The sequence below is a fragment of the Mustela nivalis genome (genome assembly GCF_964662115.1).
Source record: "Mustela nivalis genome assembly, chromosome: 6".
NCBI lineage: Eukaryota > Metazoa > Chordata > Mammalia > Carnivora > Mustelidae > Mustela > Mustela nivalis.
The window spans coordinates 40,663,421-40,684,321 of NC_139025.1; the positions used below are offsets into that span (position 1 = coordinate 40,663,421).

The window sequence follows — 20,901 nt, forward strand, 5'->3', positions numbered from 1 at the left end:
TATATACATTTTTTAATGATACTGACCCTCTGGACCCCAAGAGTCTCCCTATAATTTGAAGCTGGCATTTGGATGATTCATTTAGTAGGTTTCCAAAGTTTGTTGGATTTAACGATGGGACCTCAGAAAAGGCAGTCTGGGTGCCATCAGGAGGAAAAGAGAAATAGAACTACAGGTGAATGGAAATATACTCCAGGCAGAGTGCACATCACGTGCCAGGGTCTGGAAAGGGTGGCACAGCATTTATGCCAGTAGAACAGCTGTAATGGCAGTGGGGGAGGGTAGCAGTGGTCAAGGTCAGGGAGTAGCAAGGACCTTGAAAGAATTTCAGTCTTTATTTTGTGGGCTCTGGGATAGGACTTAAAATATTAAGTAGAGGGATGAATTTACATTTTAAAAAGACCACTACGCTCACAACAGAGAAGGAATTAGAAAGGATCAAAAGTATTAGGGGATTGTGATTAGATTATTGGTACAGTAATCCAGGTGAGAGAGGATGGTGATCTGGATTGGGTCATAGGTAGATTCTAGAACTATTTAGGGGGTTGAATAGAACTAGCCTGACTTGTTGATGGATGTCGGGTTATGGTAGAGGGTCAAAAGGATGCGTCCAGGCTTCTAGCTTAGGCAACAATGTATACATTATATACAATATATACAATGTAACAGGAAACCCAGGACCAAATGGAGGAGAGTCGGTGGGGAGAGAGTGTTTAGTGTTTGAAATACTGGCAAGAGAACCAAGTAGAGATTCCTAGTTGGTAGGTGGACAAATGGGTCTGACGTGCTATACAGAGCTGTTTGGAAGACAGAGCATTGATACTGACTACAACATGCAAGGATGTGAGTGAGGTAACCAGGGGAACCGTCAACGGAAACAAAGCAGGGCTGGAGAGAAGCCAGTGTCTGAGGAATGAGGACAAGAGGAGTAACCTTTAGAGGAGACAATGAAATGCCAAAGAAACACATTTCACCATGGAGCAAGTGGCCATCGGTGTCACATACCAGCAGCAAATCAAGGAAGATAAGGACTGCAAAGTGCCCCCTAGCTTTGGCAACAGGGAGGTGGTAAGTCCTTAGTGAGAACAGCTTTCGGGAGGTGAGGAAGAGTGAACAGGAGGTGAGTGTGGACAAGCTTTCAAGAACTCTGCTTGTATCAAAAGAGAGAGAGGACAGTAGCTAGATGGGCATGCATAGTATGAAAAGGTGTTTTGTGAAAGGCTGAGACTTGAACAAGTTAAAAGTGAAGAGAAAAAGGTGTATGATGGGGGGCGGGGTGCAGACAGGATGCTCTGATCCAGCTGGGTTCCTAAGCAGAAGGAAGGGCTGGGCCAGAGCAGAGGCCAGAGCCACCCCTCTTTCCTGATGAGATGTCATGGATGTGGATGCCGGTGGGTTCACTGGTCTGGTAGCCTGACTGGTTCTAGGCATTTATGTACCTGTGTTCAAATGGTACCAGTGGACAGGACCAGTATCTTCTTGCTATTCCTCAGTTCAGGGAGGAAGGTAATAAGGGAAGGAGAAGGGAGAAGCAAGAGAGAGAAAAAGACTTGTTTTTTCCTCTTAGTTTGGATTTTTATCTACTGGGCAAGGAACTTCATTTTGAGTCTTAGGGATTCCTCCTCCCCCCACGACACACACACTGGTTTGTGTGCACTAAGCCACAGGCCCCTGTTCAGGACAACACTAGCTCTTTTGTACAGAATGCTGTGAGAGGCACATGCTAAGGTTCAGTCCTTCCCAAAGCAGAGTCAAGTGACAGACTGTGTATGGATAGTTTTAGGAGAGGAATGAAGACTTAGACAAATACCTGGGAATGAGGAGAAAACTATAGTCCCAAGAAAGAGGAGGGTATCAATCTCCTCTGAGTTCTGAGCTCAGCAGCTAAAAGCAGAGAGGAGGGAAGGAATCTGATTCAAATGCAAATCCTAACTAGGAGTAGAGAGATACTAGTTAAAAGTTTGTCTGGGAGAAGTGCTGTGTGAAAGAAGAGGAAGCAGAGGAAGAAGAGAATAAGGAGGAAAAGAGAGTATGGTAGGTAGGTGACCAGAGAGTAAGACCCACAGAATTATCAGGGTAGACCAGGTCAAAAGTATCCCACTTGGCCAGATTCTGCTTCAGTAAATTGATTTTCTTGTATTTATTTGAAGTACATTCTATTTGCACGAGAAGCCCTTTTGGCAAGATCTTGAAATCCCTTCCCTCAAGGAGGAATTTTGCTGCATGCAATTTCACAGTAAACAGATCTTGTGGAATTTTGAACATACGACTTTGTCAATAGGGGCTGAAGGCCTAAGGACCAAAGCAGCTTTCGGCACAGTTCCTCCCTCTGTGTGAGCAGCTTCTGATGCAGGCACCCCAAGTGCAGGGTCAGCTGGGGACCGGAGGGGGGCAGAAGGAAGCTGGGCCACACTTCTGGGTAGAGACCCTTGTTAGGACTGGTTGTAGACGGAGAGGGAAGAGTGTGCAGAGAAGCTGTAAAATGCTCCAAACAATTAATTTTCAGTTTAGGAATTATGTTTAAACTATTTGTACACAAAGGATCCTGACAGGCTTGGATGCACAGTCATGGGCTACTGGTAACTAAGTCAAACATCAAAAAGGACAGCCTGACAACTTATTCCATTGCTAAGTGTGAGGGCTTCCCCAGGATGACTGCAGCTGCAGGTTTCAGGTGGAGCGGGTGCACTGTGGTGTGGTGAAACCTCACACTTCACTCTTCCCTGCTCTGTGTTGGAGGCCTTTTCTGACATCAGCCAGAACACTGTGGAAAAATGCATAAGCACACAGACACTCCCTCTTGGGCAGCCACGCCCTCCCAAGATCACTGTTAACAGTGCTAAACAGCCTTTACTCTGCTTCTGGGAGCTGAGCATCCCCGCAACCAAGACCTCAAGTTCAGCCTGGTACCACGATTGTCCACAGTTAATCTTCAGTGGACCTAGCACTAACATGGACCTCTAGACCAAAGTCATGCAAAATAGGATTTCGTACCAAGGACAATGAGACAAGCAGACAGAATAGTCTCAGAGCATGGAGACGATCTCCACGAAGCACGGAAATATTCAGGGCCAGATTGATAGGTAATAATCCCTGAAACATCTTCTATTTCAAGAACATTGTCATTTGGGGGACAACTGCGCAAAGCTGCTGAGACACACATAGCAGAGTTGGAATGGCTCCACAGAACGTGTTAAAGGAACACTGCATGAAGAGAGGCTAAGTCACTCCATCCAGCTTGGCTGGCCACGGTTAATATGAATTACTTTGATGCAGATGACAGAGCTAAGGGGTTTAACGGTAACTACTGGGGTGTAGAAATGGTGCGTCAAGGCCAAGACACAAACTTTATTAAGGATTCAGTAATGAATCAGTTTATGTAGTAGCCTGTGATCTCATGGTGCTGGTAAGATTCTCCGTAAGCCTGTCCCACAGACTTCCCTGGAGTTGATAGATTTGTATGACCTATGAAGGCATAGTAACTATAGCATGAGGAACAGAATCTGGCCTTGTGGGTCCCAGGCATCTGACAAACTTGTGACCTTCCTTTTCACCCAACATTTTGAGGAGCAATGAGAGAATAAAGCCTCTTAAGAGAGCCACATTCAACATTGGTTCAGAGATGAGGAAATTATCCATCAGCAACAACCAGATTTTCTCAATATCCCACTCCCTGCTGGAAGCCAGTTGTCACTTGTGCTCTGAGATAAGTCTGTCTGGCAGCTCACCTGTTCCAGCATGTCCTTGGGCAGATCTTCCTGCTCGTCCATTGTTAGAATTGCCCGTTTGATTTCATCATTGGACAATTTCAACCTGGATAAAGAATATTTTATTTTGTTGTTAACAATACTGGCTTGAGTATTAAAACTTAATGCAAGATAATTCATTCTGCTACTCCAGCTGCTGATTTTCAAGAACTGTTTTTCTCAAAATCTCTTAGTGAAAGCTTATTTCCTGACAATATTGCCCCTAAAAATAGTATTTTGAAACCGTTTTAACATTCTTTCAGGACTTTGTAATGCTCTGCTGACACAGAGAACATATCTGTTTTATTGTTTAGTTTCTATTGTTCTACTGTTTAGTTTCCTTAAGTAAGGGGTTGGAGGATGAGGAATAGGTAAGACATCTATACCCACCGTTTGCTTTACATATAGTAGCCATGTACTGTAGATGAGAAAGGAAAACTAAATTCCTTTTTTAAAAAGATTTTAAAGATTTATTTATTTTATTTTAGAATGAGAGAGTGTGCAGGCATGCAGAGGCATTAGGGGAGAAGGAGAGAGAATTTCCAGCAGGCTCCACAACGAGCACAGAGTCCGACCTCACAACCTTGGGGTCATGACCTGAGCCAAAATCGAGAGTCAGATGCTTAACCGACTGAGCCACCTAGCACCCCAAAAAACTAAATTCTGAACTTGATAATTCATCAGGATTGTTTAAAGTTTGTTTTCAGATTAAAAATTGATTTTAAAAGTGTTGAAATCTGTTATTATTAAAAAGTTGAATAGTTAATACTCAGAGTAAAAGGCAAACACACTTCATGGTGGAGGAGTTTTCACATATATTATTTCGTTGGAGGTTTAAAATAACTGTGATGGTCATTTTTTTTTTTTTTAAATGGAGGGAGAAACTGAGGCGCAGAATGTCTAAGTGAATTGCCCAAGGTCGAATGTACGGAAAGTGGCATTATCTATCACAAACAGGAAACTCTTGATTCCTAACCCTAAATTCCTTTTACAAATCTGCTTATCTAGTTAATAACTTTTAGGGAAGAATTTAAGTAAAACCAGAAATCTGTTTTCTGTTTATCATAAATGTATATGATTTACTAATTAAATTAAGGATTTACATCTTGATTATGTCAGCACAACAAAGTGTGGACTATAAAGAAAAGTCATGAAATTAAAATGCACTTGCAAAAATGTGTTTCTCTCAGACACAACCAATAGTCTTCACTAGGGGGAAAGGTCTTCATCAGATGATTAGCTAGAACAACAGAGTCATTCTCTTGTTCTATCTGTAAGCATCAGCTCCAGACTTACTTAAAGAAAAAAAAAATCTTACTTCCTTATTAAACTACCACTAAAGTGACATATTAACATTATTTGGTCTGTTCTAGTCTATGATCTTCAAGAAAAATCACATTAGGCCTAGAGATAAAGACATAAACACACAAATACAGGGCAAGATATACAGCCTTTACAGGGAGCATCTGAAGGTAGGGGCTTTGGCATCAGGCTGGGCCCCAGTCCTGGCAGAGAGGGCTGGGCCAATGTGACCTTGGATGAGGTGTTTTTTAAGCCTTCATTTTCTCATCAAACTGCGTCAAATAATGCCCGTAAAGCACTGATTTCTCTGCCTGGCCATGGGTAAGGTTCACTAAACTAACTATAGGTATTACTCTCCAACGGACTCTTCTCCAAAGGGGACAAGAAGCAGCAGTACTTTCCTAACCTAAACATTCACATGCAGATATGTGATCACTACACTGCGCTTAGTAGGGTCATCATGAACACTTCCCAAAGCACTCTCACAACCCATTACTTCTACCAGTTTCTTCTCTGTACACAGCATCCATTAGGCCCAGGAGTATTAAACAAGAATTTCAAGACAGCGTTCTTAATTTAAAGATGGTTATAGTGTTTGGGGGCATCAAACGATAAGCTGCAATACCCGTGCTCTCACAGATAAACGAGAGGGCAGCCTGAGTGCAGGGGTGGGCACAAAGGTCACAGAAGGAGGAAAGGAACCTGGGGTTCACACACACCCCACTCTGGACAGCTCTGGCTTGTCCTTTTCGCTAAACTTTGACATAATCTTGTGAAAACCAGCCATTTTGCTATGTATACTGAAATGTTGTTTCATGTGCCAGTAAGTAGGAAAGGGAAGGAACAAATCCGTGCATCTTACTGTATTAGTAGCATCCTCTTTTACCTCCTGTTGTCAAATCCAAATACATGGCATCTAGGCAATATGTGAAACTGCTTTTTTGTTTTTGTTTTTGTTTTTAAAAAAGAGAGGGAGAGAGTGTGTCCTGATGGATATGGGGCTAGAACTTATGACCCTGAGATCAAGACTGAGACACTTAACTGGCTGAGTCTCCCAGGAGCCCTGAAACTGCCTGTGTTCTAAAAGGAGACCCATTCTATCACCTCATCTGAGGTATAGCACCCTCATAATTCCCTGGACCTGCTCAGACCTCTTCAGGTTGTTTTAGTCTTCTTGGGACAATCATCACCCCACAAACATTTTCACCAGAACATCATGATGGAAAATCCCCAAACTTCATTGGAACCATTTAGCTGAGCTGGTGTGGGTAAAACATATGATAGGATAAAAAATATCCTGGCTTCACCGGACAGGCTCTGGGTAGCCCTCAATTCTAGGACACTAAAGGCTTTGAATCCGTTAGGAGCAAACACCACAGTTCAGCCAGGCACGGCCAGGGAAGAGGAACATTGAGGAAGGCTGAAACCGCCACTAATAAAAACCAACTGGCTGTGGAACCGTCTATAGCCATCCTGAGAAAAGCCCCACTTCGAAGAAAAAAGTAAATTAGTTCTGTGTCCTTTTCACACTGAGCTGAAGAAACTACTTTATGGTGTGGTTCCGCTGAGCCCTTCTGTTTTGCATTTAAAAGAAAAGGGGTTGAAAATCGGAGTGAGAACAATACTTGAAGTATCAGATTTGCATTCATTAGCTCCCCATATGGAGTGCAGAACTTCTTGCTTTTGAAATTGTATATATTTATGCTTCTCAACCCCCAGAGGCTGTCTGGACTAAACACTAGCTCTAATTCATAACAATTTTGGTTTCTCTTTATGTGTTTCACAAAGAGACTTGAGACTTTAATGGATAGTACTTAAGAAAATCTACCTGTCAACATACTGCCTCACACGCGGCCTGCTGGAGCAGACAAAGAGACTGCGCCCTCGGGGAAAGAGGAGAAGGGGACTCCGCCCTCGGGGACCAGTCTGTAGGTTGCTGGGTTCTCAGTATCATCTGTCATCCACAGAGTGAGTTGCTGCTAATCTCTGTAATTTAAGGACCCTACCAATTCTAATGTTTTAATCGCTTTTAAAGCTTGCCAGTGTTCTGGTGTGCTGGAGGGTGGCAACTTCTCAGACATCCACCTCAACTTTCTTTACAAGGAAGGAAACAAACCGGCCACTTAAAAACAGTAGTTAAGTCTACCTTGCGTCCCTCAAGTATTTCAAAAATTTGCCAAGAGAACTGGAACATCCAGGCATAATGAAAATGAGTTAGGGATGGACGGCTAGATCAGCCTTAGCTCTGCTTCAGTGGATTTAAGCCAAATCCCCCAACTTTAAAGTAGCTTTTTGTGGTTTACTGCACCCTGGCCGCCATTTTAAGTGAGCATCTGGAAAAAAAAAGAATGGCAGAACACTTCATAAAAGTGTATTTAAGGTGGGTTCATTTTGCAATATAAACCAGCTTCCACGTTTCTTTCTTTTTTGGGGGAGGGAGGGAGAGGTCGGTTTTAGGGAATAAAGCAGAGTGAATTTTAATTGCCACATGTCACCTGGATAAGCCTGGTAAGTTGGTGCTCCCTCTGCCTGCGGCCTGAGGAGGGGGTTCTTAGTTTGAGGAGCACCACGTTCACTGCACTTGCAAGTCTGTGGCAAGCGGGGACCCTCATGGCCTGGAGCTTCTGTTTCAAAGTCACCTTCCAGGCAGTCTCTTTCCAGGAGCTGCGGGTAGTTCTGGCCACGAAGGCGGCGAGTCCCACGTACAGGGCCTGTGCGTCCCTCCCCTGCTGGGCTTGTGGGGAAGGAAGGGCTTCCTTCTGACTCCTGAGTCCCCCCCTTATCTTCATTTTATAGATGAGGAGGGTATTGCTTGTCCCTGACTGAGTGATGCACTCACGAAGGCACCAGGCATGGATCCCGGGCTCTCTTGCCCAGTCTCATTCCTTATGACTGATGATGCCACCATGCGGGGCTCTCCTTCTCAGCTATGCGCCGACCCCTCGGGTGCCTTGGCTTCCGCGGAGTGCCTCTTCAGAACTGCCCCCCCCGTGCCCCCACAGTGTAACTGTTATCGCTCTAGGAGGTCCCCTCCCTCTGGTGAGCCCCATCAGTGTCCTTCTCACTTGGCTGAGCATCTGGCTCCTTCTGGTCCCATCAGCCTAGGCCTGAGCTGTTCACAAGCTACCTTGCTGGTGTCATTTCCATTCTCCAGTGAGCCATGAGCTTTCAAAGTCATGGTCTGTTCTGTGGCACCCTGCATAGCGCCAGGCAAACAAATGCGTCAAAGTGATAACTCTAAGAAAAAAAGCATCACACACACTTTCATAGGTTTCTTCCTTCCTTCTAGCCCCTAGCTCCTTTCGTATGTGGTAACGCACTGCCAATGAAGGGGGGTGGTAAAAGTAAGGTGAACTGCTGACCAGCTAAATAACTAAACACAACCTAAATTAGAACTAAATCTGCTTCATTTCTATTACTTTTACCACACAGCACACTACAGGTCAGTCCTGTGCTTTCCTGACAGGAGTAAAACTATTGATCATGGAGCAGAAAAGCATATAGGGCTGAATCCTCAGTGGGAAAGAGGTTTTAGAACCTGATCCATAAGGTCTAATTACTGTAAGGTCAGCTGGGACTCAAAATTACCTTGTTATGTACAATCTGCTTTTTAATTATGCTCATTATAATAACACTCATTCGTTAAATTGGATTTTAATAGCTACTCTAACAGATACAAGGCAATTTCTCAAAAATTATCTTCCAGAGAGAGTTTAGATACAGTGTTCAAGTTCTAAGTCACCTTAAGCTCTGACACTTCTGAGGTAACAAGGAAACTGCACAGCACAAATAAGAAATAATTCCTTCAATAATGAGATGGGAAATTTGCCAGAAAGAGCTGTAACCTTCTCTGTAACTGGTGTCAGTGTTATTATCCTCACTGACATCTTGTGCTGAGAATAATCTGTCTATGAGGAACTAGGTCACAGATTTTACTGTGATGAGCACTTAAGTAATATAGAAATTCAGAGTGATAGCTCCCTTTGTCAAGCTGTTTAAAAATGTCCCTCTAGACTGCAAAAGCATAAAAAGAGGCAGAAATTCTAGGCTTTAGGGGAAAAAAAACTTCCCCCCAATTTTCATTTAATGTCACTACTAAGAATGTGACTTGTAAAAGGAAATGACAGCAAAGCGAATTGTATATACTATAGAAGAAAAGTAAGTAGACCTTCAGTTTATTTCCCTGGTATCTTCCTGAGCATGTGTTCAGGGAGAAAAAAAGTGGGGCTAAGTACAGGGCCTGGCCATTTACATAGCTTCCAGCCAGAGGCAGAAATTAAACGCCAATAGGATGGTTCGCGTTACCTTCCTGGTTGTATTAAATTCAGGGATCTCATTAAGCTTCAGTTTCTCTTCTAAGAGAAGAAACATTTGCTCCCTAAAGTAATATATATCTGGCTAATAATCAAGCTCCACGCTGTAACCCAAGCAGCAGTGTTTTATGTTAAAAGAAATTCACTGTAAGACCATCTAAAAATAAAGACCGCAGGGGCGCCTGGGTGGCTCAGCCAGTGAAATGCCTGAGTCTTGATTGCAGCTCGGGTCATGATCTCAGGGTCATGAGATCGAGCCCCACGTTGGGCTCGGCACTCAGTGCAGAGTCTGCTTGAGATTCTTTACCTCCGCCTCTGCCCCTCCCCATGCTTGCATTTCCGGAATAAATAAAAAATAAAGGCTGCCACTTTCCCTTTTTACTCTCTCTGAAAATGAAGCCACCTTAAACCAGCTTTAATACCTATATAATATTCTTTCAGAATGTGACCAGGGAGGCTTATATTTAATGCCCCCAAATTTAGGATATTCATTTATCTCTTAAGTGTTAGGTATCTTTGCCTGACAGAAAAGTTCCTTCTAGAGAAAAGAAGAAATTAGATACAGAAAAGCTACTTGAAATGCCCAGAACAACCAGACATAGTGCCTGAAGCTATGGGCAGATTCCAGCCTCCCAAGTTTCCTTTCTTCTTTTCAAGTTCCAAGGCCGTGATGGTTCACTAATTATGAGAAAGATTCTCAACAAGGCTGAAATGGATAAATTAGCATTTCACTCAGGTTTGAGATTTACATCTCTTTAGTCATAAAAATGTTCAGAAAGAACATGAAAATCATAAACTTGAAGTATAAAAAGGTGACTTAGAAAAGCAAAATGAAACAAAGAGCTTTTACCATTGCTGCTGATTCTGGGACAGTGTTACTCAACAGCTAAAATATTTCTAAAGCCAGGAAATATAAATAAAGGTAAAGTCCATTTTATAGGCTCTCTGGAAAAATAAACAAAACAAAACACTGATTTGGGATGTTCCACTCTTTAACTTCAGGACTCTGTGGAAATTAAACTCTAAGAAACGAAGAAGCATCCAGCTCTGATATATTCCACACAGGGAAGTAGGGGCCATGAGTTCTCCTCTCCTTAGACAAAAGAGAATCCAAAGAACTGAATCTCAGCAGAATCCAATTAAAAGAACAAGTACAAACGTGTGGATGGGAGCCACGGGAGAGGAAAGTTGGTCCTACCAGAAATGTTTATTCAATATCAACAATACCTCGAGAGAAGGATGTTGCAATTCTGAGCTCTCCGACCATCAATCACTGAAAGCTCTTTGACTTTAAGTTTGGAACTCAGTGTGTCATCAATGGCATCTGCTTCTTTCTATAAAGAGCATGAAAGAAATCCATCAAAGTCAAACAGGGACATTCCGACTTCAGACACACATTTTCCTTTAAATTTTCTGTTTACACACACACATACACACACATGCGCGCACGCACACACACAGGCGAGGCTGAGATGGTGAGGGAGGGAGTCCAGGGAGGTGGTGGAACTGAAACAAAGGGCTAAAATCAAGTTGACAAAGGGAAGTAGTAAGAAAAGTTGACCACCCACATTTGAAAAAGCATTTTTGGAAGAACAAAGTGCATCTCGAAGTTGAAGATGCTAAGTGTGCATAAATTATCAGTGAGCAGTGCCCTCCTTTTGTCCCCCAAATCCCTATGGATAGCAGACAGAAGAACTGTCACTATGAATCAAGCTCGGCTGAGGCTTGCCATTGCCAGTCCTGGCCGTTTGCAGGGCCCATTCACTCCAGAACCATTTGCATCCTGAGCACTCAAAAAGCTGAACAATAAATCCTGCCAAACGTCCTCATGTGCAACAGGAAGCTCCCAAGCCCAGATGGTACCTTTCATCACCCTGGAGTCTGATGGATAACAGACAGGGGGCAGTTCAAGGCATGAGTGCAATTACTTGAATTAACAACAAAACACTACTTTGTGTACTCCGCTGCTGTACAAAAAGCTGTAAGCAATGATGGCCCATCGTAATTTATGGTGGAAGAGGCAAAAAACAATTGTATATAAAATACTATTTATGTAAACTGGGCATCAAGGTGAAAATCCAGACTAACTTGATAAATAGCAAGTTTTAATTTTATTAGAGGTCAGAATCAATTTTAAAAATGGATCACGGCATTTTTAAAATGTAAGAAAACCAATGAGCTCTGGAACTGTGTAACAGTTTAGGAAAACAAAGACAATATGAAATTTATAGTAAGAGGCACCATGTGATCAAACGTCAACTGTCTTCTGTCATGCTGAGATTTTCAGGCAGACCTCTAAGTATCAGTTAAGAGTTGAAACCCAATGCAGAATTATATAAGCCCTGAGTTACACTATCTGGGAAAAAAAAAATTGGATAACCAAGATATTTTGAGCTTATGTTGAGCCAAGAAGTTATAGTAAGCAAAGTTTGGGTAGTTGCTTACTTACCTGCTTGGAGTTACTGTTCACAAAGAAATCCTACAGCCATGGCAGAGGCATGGAAAAGGCAAATCAGACACATGCAGTTCAGAAATCACAGCAACAAGTGGGAGAAAGTGAAAGCAGTCAAGGAAATCAGTGACACAGGGTAAGAGAGAATTTATGCCCCAAGGACCAGCCATGAGAGTTGATGAAGATGGGAGAGTCTGACTGAAGATACGATGAAGAGTGTGAACTAAGCATTCTGGGGAGAGAAAAACGACATGCGCAGTACACCATTTTCAATGCGGGCAAATCAAATTCAGAGAAGAAAGGACTTAGACACTCTGGAAAGACCCAAGTTGGGAAAGGAACAAATTCTCTTTGAAAGAGAAATGGGCTCCATTTATTCAACATGATGATTTTCACTTGAAGCAGAAAAATATCAATCAATTCCATCAACTTGAGGAAACTACTCCCATGGTAATGTCCTACCAGCAAAATATTCTTTTTGGGTGGGTGGGGGTGGTGGTGGTGATGGTGTTGAAATAATCTCCTGTCTTCTTGTGCCATAAGGAAGGATTAAGAAAATACAAAAGACAAATTCAACAATATAGGTCAATAATGTTAATCCTCAGAATCCCCCAAGTCCCGAACAATGCCTGGTGGCACTGTGGGTAGTATGAGGAAAAAGACAGAATGGGCAATTAAGAGACAATACATGATCATGTTGTGTGCAGGCCCTTGGTGGCGCTGTCCCAGCTGCCTCAGGGCTGTTCAAGCACACAAGGTCAGCAGCCTCTTCCTGAAATACTCCAGACGAGACTTGGAACGAAGAAGAGAAAGAGGGAGAAGCAACTGACACGTTAAGAGAAAGTGCCAGCTTTCTTCACATGTTTCTGCTGTGCTGGAATGAGTGGGGCTTTGGTGTACAAAACACACACCAGCTCTCAGGCCAACGGCTTGCACAACCAGCAGTTGTTCAGCAGATTCCTCAAGGCTGCACCGGCCCTGACAGCATAGCTAAGATGAGCCGTTCCACATCATTCTTCCAGTGGGAAGAACAATGTGTCCCTCTTCTGCTCCACCCATACAAGGATGGATTCCTTTTCTAGAATGGCATTTAAAATAAGTTGATAACCACAGGAAACCTTGCTTCTCCGATGCCACACTTTTCTTTTGTCCTGGTTTTAACAACCAGGTTTTCTAGTCTGAAACTCCTCAGGACACTTGCCCTGTGAAAGCAGTGTCTCCTTCCAAGGGCAGGAAAAAACTATGGTAACATGGATTCCATGAAGTCATCTTATCCTACTTTTCTCTCTTAAAGAGACAAGTTGAATTTAGATCCAGCTTTTACTGTCTGGCCTTCAAAGAAAAAACTTCTTTGAAGTTTTCTAGCAACTTACTCTCCATTAAGTTCCCACCACCAGAAAGTTAAGACTTGGGACCTTCACTGTAGTGCGCTATGGAATTAGGCAACTATCACTGGGTGTGAGGCTTGCAGCTCAGTCTTACTATCTGCAAAATGAATTAACAACTGGATTATTATTGTGATGATTAAACATGATGATTCATGGAAAGCATTTTGTACAGTACCTGACACACACGTATGAGCTTGGTACTTGGAAGCTATTATACAATTATCTTTCAGGCTGATGATCAAGCCCATTTTTTTCTCCTATTGCTCTCTTTTTCCACAGAGTTGAAGAACAGCTGGTCCAGGATCTCCCATTTATCACCAGCAGCAGAAGTAAGGGTAACAGTTAATAGCTAAGTAAGGTATCTTATCTTTGCAGAGGTGAGGATGAGGAAGGCCATGGGAGAGTTTAGTTAATTGTTAGCCTTAAGATTTCCCTTCTTTAGGGGTCCTTTAACCCAACACATTTTAAATAAAATCACAAAGCTTATTAGATATGCTATGTTAAAAATAATGATGTTTCCAGGCCTCTTTCAAATAAGTTACCATTCTTCTTGAAACTTCTAAATTATTCCCTAATTGGCTTGGGCCAAACACCATAAGATCAGCTATATTTGGTTCTACCTAATAGGATGTCTGATTTTTTCAGATGATTTTTGGTGTAGGCCTTTGGGAAACAGAAAGCTGGGACTTGCATTTTCAGGAACCAATGCTGACAGATTCTTAGAGATAAAGTTCTGCAATGACAGGATGCTTCAACACTTCACAGATAATAATAATCCTTACGTGAATGGTTCTTAATCTTTTTGAGGTTGAGGTCCCTTTGTAAATCTGATAAAAGCTATGGACCTCTCTCTAGAAAAATGCATACTATTCATAGAAATACATACTATTTGTAGAAAACCTTTTCTTTCTATATGTGCTGTGGCTAAGGGCCAAGATTCCTGAAATAAATACTCTAATTCATAATTTTTCAATGTAAAATCTAGATCTACAGAATAATGAAAATGTAAAAAGAAAGAAAAATTCTTTGATCATTTATATTTAAAAAAATGAGAAGATAGCATTGAATGTTCCAAATGGGAGCCCAAGAATGACTTGTCTATTACATATTAGCAGGAGAGGTCAGATTCAGGAGCTTGGGATAACAGTTATCCTTCGTTCCCTAAATCAGAGCAGAGAGGCTTTCAAATGTTATACTACATGCTGCTAAAGGAGTGTCCTCAGGCAAAGAACTGAGAAGGAATGGAGATACAAGCTGTTAATTTATTGCTACAAAGATATGACTCCTTTTAGGTTAATGGGACATTCACTTTCCTCTACTCAACTCCACAGATAGGGAGAATGAATTTATAACATCTCAACAGGAAAATTTCCCACAAAACCAAAATGAATATTGTTTAACTCTATCTGAAACAGTACTACTATGCAATGCACATTATGTATTAAAATAAGTCTTTTGTGGTTGGCCTGGAAATCACGCACAATACAGTTTCAATGAGAAAATAAGGTTCTGAGATTCAAGAAATTGACTTTCAAATGAACTTCTGGAATGTAAGCAGGGGAATAACTGCCTGCTATTCCATTTCATGGGGCACATAAGCCTATATAATCAGCTCTGCACACCTTTGCTATCCACACTGAAAAATAAATCCTGAATAGAAATGGTCTTATTCTTAAAACTGTGATTACAGACAATCCTTTACAAAGCCTGACTTTCATCACCAACAGGAGCACTGCATAAGAACCAAGTGAAACTGAGAATTTACGCCACTTTGTAACCTGGTTGTGCCACCTGTTCAGACACTGAATATAAACTAAGCCCTATTTCTACTTATTGGTGAGATAGAAATAATACCTCATAGAGCTGGCATGAGGGTTAAATAAAAAAGTAAGTATAAGAGTGCCTCAAGAATTAAATTTTGGGATTGATGAGACTGGGACTATATATTTCGTATTCAGCACCAAAAATGTAATAGATACTTAATATTGTCATTTTTTAGTCTATATTATGGTTGTTTGCAGGTTTCTCCACTTTGTTTTTATGTAGCAAGTTGCTTCGCACACCTGTGTAACAGTTTAATACATCTGCAACCTTTGAAGTATTTCATATACAAAGCAGACATTATAAATACATTTTGATTTTAATGATAAAATATTTCTCAGATCAATTGGGCATTTTTTGTGTATGTGTACATATGTATATAAAATCTCTCCTAAATATCATAAATCAGTGTTCACCTAAATTATACTAATCTCATATTTGAGATTTTGTTCAAAATCTTACTCAGTGTAGTGTTCTTGTTACAGGCATGCAAGTAATGGCATTCAAGTGTTCTTCTGCCTGAGAAACTGACTTGCTCAAGCAACTGGCTGAAGTTCAGGCAATCTGACCAGGGTTTTAGAAGTGGAGAGAAGAAAGAGGAGATATGGTAGAAAAAAAATAGGTTCCCAGTATTCACTTGGGAGTGGAAAAGAGAGCAGTTCAAGTGTGATGATAATTACATAGTGCACTGCCAAGATTAAAATGAAAATGCACGGGTCTTAGACATTGCCATTAGATAGGAGACTAGGGAACACGCAATGACAGATACCCCATTTCCTTTACTCTGTCCTACATATTTCTACTAGAATGTCTGTATCTTTAGATGTTTTTTTTTGTTGTTGTCTCTCAACATGTAATAAACTCAATAAAATGGCTCACATTACCTTCATTTGGGAAATATATCTATGGTTTAAAAATCTCATCTCAAATTCTTGCACCAAGAGAGGAAACATACTTCAATTAAGCTGAGCCAAATGTGTTGAAATTTTTTTTCCAGGAAGTGCTATTGAAAATGTCACAAATGATTCTACTTACCAGTCTACTTAGTGTTAAGTACAACTGAAATGTTCTGGTCTATACTGACGGGAATGACTACTGATTACTTAAACAGCAACTGGTTGCTAGGAGACAATTACCCAATTGCTAGGCTTTCTACAACCTCATCTCCCAGAGCTCTTGAGAACTGTCCACATATTTGTCCCAGAGCACTTTGGCAGCATCCTTCTGCACCTTCTGTTGAAAGCCTGTTAATTACGAGTCTTGTAAACTTGGGTCTTTTAACCACCTGCCCTCATAATAAATGCAGCCTACATGCTCAGACTTGAACAGCAGCTTGGAATAACTGCTGTTTTCCCTTCCTTTAATTTACTTTTCTGAATTCCTAAACCTTCATCTTAGGCATCCAGAATGGGCCAGTATTAGTGACTAAAACTGAAGTGGGAAATCAATTGGATGTGCAACGAGGTCAGAAGATCATTTGAATCTAACAGGAAATTTGCTAAAATGTCACCCAGAGAACACCCTCCTGGGTCAGCAGAGAGCCAGAGAGAAGAGGCCCATCACAGCCAATCAGAACAAGCCTGATCCAAACACCTGCCATACGAGGGCCCGAAAACATACCCTTCGGTTGTCCTTTGAAAGCTACTGGGCATGTCTTATCGTTTTTTTCTTTGCTTTCCTTTATTTTGTGTGTACAACTGCCTCATACTTACGGGGGAGGGAGGGAGGTCCCAGCTGAGGCGCTCCTGTTTTAGGGTCATGCTACCATAATAGACAACCATCTGCATTTTCGTACTCAACTAGCATAGCATAAAATGCACTACAGAGAAGCTTTCCCTCTCAGTGAAATATTCTGACTAAAAGGCATACACTACCTTTTCAAGTTCAGATGCATCAAAGGTTTTGAAATAATAATGTGTCAGCTTTTCTTCTCCCCAGCCTCAGTCCATCTTCTCCTGATGCTTGCTTGTTCTGTTCTGAGACACTTTTCCTTGGGAACCAGGCCCCACCTAAGCAGACTAGGAAGTGTGCAGCTTGTCTGAGGATGGCCCCCCACCCTGCCTGGGGATGATTCCTGCAGGCATTAAAGACCTCCCAGCAAAGCCCAAGGAAAGCCCCTGTGCAGATGCCTGCGTTCCTCGTAAGACCTGTTCTGCTCTCTGCAGCATCTCTTTAGTCACGGTGAAGAATCTTCCTGCTCATGCTCCAGGATACAATGTAGCCCTTCCTAGGTGTCTGACTGGGACCCTACTCCACCTGTTCCTTGTTCTTCTGAAATTCTCTGTCCCCAGCCACCTTGCTGTGACCTCTTCTGGTCTACTATTAGGAGGATCTATTAAGATGCCATCTCTAGGAGTAAGAGGTACCAGCCAGAAGGGATTGGGGCTTATGGCATCATGCTTGCTAACTGGTCACATCGACACAGGCAGCCAGCAAGCACCAGGTACCACTAGTATTCTCACTAGTATCACAAATGCTTTGCTCATGTTTCAGAAGCTTCTCTGGTTCTATCAGTGCCATCCGCCAACTAGCTCCGCCTTCCCAGCCCCACTTCTGAGTCTATCAGGTTCATGACATACAGTCAGAATTCCTCTCCGAGGTTCTAGCTAACTGCCAAGTTAGAGTTATTTACAAACTTCTGCACTTCTAAAAGCTCCACCTACTTCAGAGCAGTCCACTTCTGATAATAACCACTTGATACATATATTTAAAAGCCAGATATGCTAAAATGGCTTGAGAAACACACCTCGTGAGGGGACAATACAAGTTACGTAGCTCTCCTAGTACTATTTTCTCCTGGTGACCCTTCTGGACTAAGTACAAGTGATAAAAATAATAAGTATTAAGAACTGCCTCCACCAAAGGAGATAAGGTCTTGAATACACACCAGGGTATGAGTTTCAACACGTTCACACACACAACTGACGGGCACCTAGACACACATGTGGACACACACACACCATGTTGCTTGGCAGGAACATACCAGGGTAGACCCAGCAGCCTAGAACTAAGATGCCTATCACATCATGGGGTGACAGATGGCCCAGGAACCACGCACAAGGATGATGTTTTTTTATTCTTTTAGCATCTTGGAGACCACGTGTTGTTACCTGCTGTCTTTGGTAGGCAGAGAATGTTCTTTCCAGGTCTTCAAGATCTAGAATTTTGAAGACTTTTGTATCATCAATTTCAGTCCATACTGTTCCTTCTAGTTTATTCTGCAAACAACAAGTAAATAAGTGCTAGAGTTATAGTTAATATACAAAAAGAATAGACACGATTTTTTTTTTTCAAAGCGCTACTATCCCCAATTTTTCATTTTACCAGATGCTCAAAGTGGGCTGGCTTCAGACAACATGCCATTTAGTCCAGTTTTATCACGTAAATATCTGAGCTGGTGAGAACCCAAACTAGAAACTGAAATCAATTAACGGCCAGGACTGTTTCCCTTTGCAGGCACAACGCTGCGAGCTGCTAATGCTATCCCTTAGAGGGAAAATTAGAACAAAGGGCTTACCTCGGGCAGCTTAGACCAGTTGAAGGATTTCAGGGCATTTGTGGGCTGCGGAATATTTTTCTTCTTGAGTGTCAGCCCCAGTGGAGCACCAGGAGGTGGCAGGATCCCTCCTAAGGGAGGTGGCCCCGGGGGAGGGGGAGGGCCGCCTGGAGGAAGGGGAGGGGGTGGGGGTGGAACCATTACACCTGGCAGGGGTGGAGGTGGTGGGGGCGGCGGAACGAGGGATCCTGGTACAGAGGAAGGAAAGGGCCCCCCTGGAGCTCCAGGTGAGGGTCCCCCTGGGATTGAAGCACAGACGGCTCTCTGAAAAGGTAAAAAAAAAAAAAAGACGACAAAATGTCAGTGGAAGAAGTAAATTCATCAGATGATTCTGAGAGTCTGAAACTTTGCCTAAAATGTATGTTATAGAGAAATCCACACTTCTGAGAAGATGGGTTTGCAGGGGCAGTAAATCAAATGGGTGTAGGCTCCTCAGGGACAACCGAGTCATCCCTTTGTATCTGGAACCTCAGGGCTAATTTGTAAAGCGCTCATTCACATATGTCTCGCTTCTTGTAACATCATGGTCTGGTTTTCAAAAAACCAGTTTTCATTTCAAGAAGTCAGTGTGAGTCCCTCTGCTCTGATGAGAGGACCTGTATTAGAAATGCACACCCTCGGGGCCCCTGGGTGGCTCAGCGGGTTAAGGCCTCTGCCTTCAGCCCAGGTCGTGATCCCAGAGTCCTGGGATCGAGCCCCACATCGGGCTCTCTGCTCAATGCAGAGCCTGCTTCTCTCTCTCTCTCTCTCTCTCTGCCTGCCTCTCTGCCTACTTGTGTTCTCTGTCAAATAAATAAATAAAATCTTTAAAAAAAAAAAAAAAAAAAGAAATGCACACCCTCACGTCGCCTCTGCTGCCTAACCCCCAGGATAGCAGAGGCAGCGAGTCTTCAGACCCCTGTGATAAATCACCAGGATTTATCCCCCAGGCAGCAGTTGTCTGCCTAAGGTGAGGGTCTCCAGGGTAAGTGCGGCCTCGGCAGCTGCCAAGACTGGGCCCATCACCCGGCCCTCACCGTGCTCACCCTGCTGAGCTCATGGAGCTGTGCTGTGAGATCCGCCACCTGCTGCTTGACTTGCTTATGCTCGCTAGTCTCCTTTTCAAGTTTCTCTTTCATTTTATTTAAGGTCTGCATCATCTCTTCCTTCTCTTGGGTCTTGGCATCACACTCGCGCTCCTTCTTTTCCAATTTCTGTTGTAATTCATTGTGCTCTGCACAAGAAAACAACAGAACATGAAAACAGGGGACTCTTCAAAGTGGAAGCGCTTTCTCTAAACAGAAAATTGGCTGCGGATGATTGTTGAGGCTCTTTATTAGGTAAATATTATTCCTCTTCTCCATCAAAGGGAGCAGCTTGCGGGTTCAGTGGTGTTAGTACTTGGAGGGGTCCTTAGATGAACATTATTAGCTACAGAAGAGACCCTAAAGTGTGAGCACCTATTTGCGGAGGAGAAGGGGTCCTGGTTGGTACTTACTTCAGGATCCTGTCATATAAATGGCCCTTTAATCACTCTAGGGAAAACGAATATTAAAAGGGCCTCTTTTCACAAATTAGAAATGAGAACCAGAGAAGCCACTGTTTATTAGCTAGGTTGCTGGCTCATGTCCAACGAGCACAGGGCTGAAAGGGAAGATCTTGCTCTGTGAGGACATGCTGATCTCAGACCATGTCTGTCCCAACACCGAGTCCCTTTTCCCGTTCTCCTCTCAGAAGGCTACTTGGACTTGAAGGATTTCATGCTTCTGACAAATAATTCTTAAAACTTGTGAAAGCAAATGTTATCATCTCAGCATTAAAAACAAGGGCAGAGTGTGAGAATCACCATAATCTGGGGAGAGAACTATGAGGTGTCCGCTGTAGTTTTACTGACTTCCCAATCCTGCTCTAATGGAACAAGGCATCCAATTTAGCCTAATGCTTATTTACATTGCCAATATGCCTGCTGACTCCAGCCCTCACAGGAGTGAGGGGCTTTGGGAAAAAAGACTAATGAAGTTTAGGCTGCAGATTTTTATTTCAAATACTTGGCCCCGATTCCTACTCCTTTTATTTAGTAAACCCACTAGAGATATAATCCACTGGGGCAGAACTACACAGAATTAGTCTCTATTTCTGAATCTGGTAACACATTTAAATTCTTGCTTTCTCTGTCTCTTACTTTCTGAGTTCCCCCAACTCAGTTCACAGAGAAGAGGTCAAGCCACTAGAAAGCTTTGGAGTCAAGATAACCACCAGTCCGCTTCTGCCGCTGTGTGGAATGCGCCCCTGACTTCCTCTGAGATGTGTCTAAAAATGACCTCACTGCACCCCAGTCTCCTCT

At 42.6% G+C, this 20,901-nt stretch overlaps 1 protein-coding gene across 4 annotated transcripts in view; it reads right to left on the reverse strand.

Annotated features, from left to right (window-relative positions):
* DAAM1 (dishevelled associated activator of morphogenesis 1) overlaps positions 1-20,901 on the reverse strand; it is a 163,466-nt gene that overhangs the window by 20,353 nt on the left and 122,212 nt on the right. For 2 of the 4 annotated variants that reach the window (XM_082734964.1, XM_082734963.1), the window contains exons 13-18: positions 19,604-19,791; positions 18,540-18,842; positions 18,133-18,240; positions 11,811-11,840; positions 10,589-10,695; positions 3,729-3,813 (exon numbers count right to left, since the gene is read on the reverse strand). In XM_082734964.1, coding sequence (XP_082591090.1) covers positions 3,729-3,813; positions 10,589-10,695; positions 11,811-11,840; positions 18,133-18,240; positions 18,540-18,842; positions 19,604-19,791 — 821 coding nt within the window. The remainder of the gene's footprint in view (positions 1-3,728; positions 3,814-10,588; positions 10,696-11,810; positions 11,841-18,132; positions 18,241-18,539; positions 18,843-19,603; positions 19,792-20,901) is intronic. The other 2 variants (XM_082734965.1, XM_082734966.1) reach the window with 1 other exon arrangement.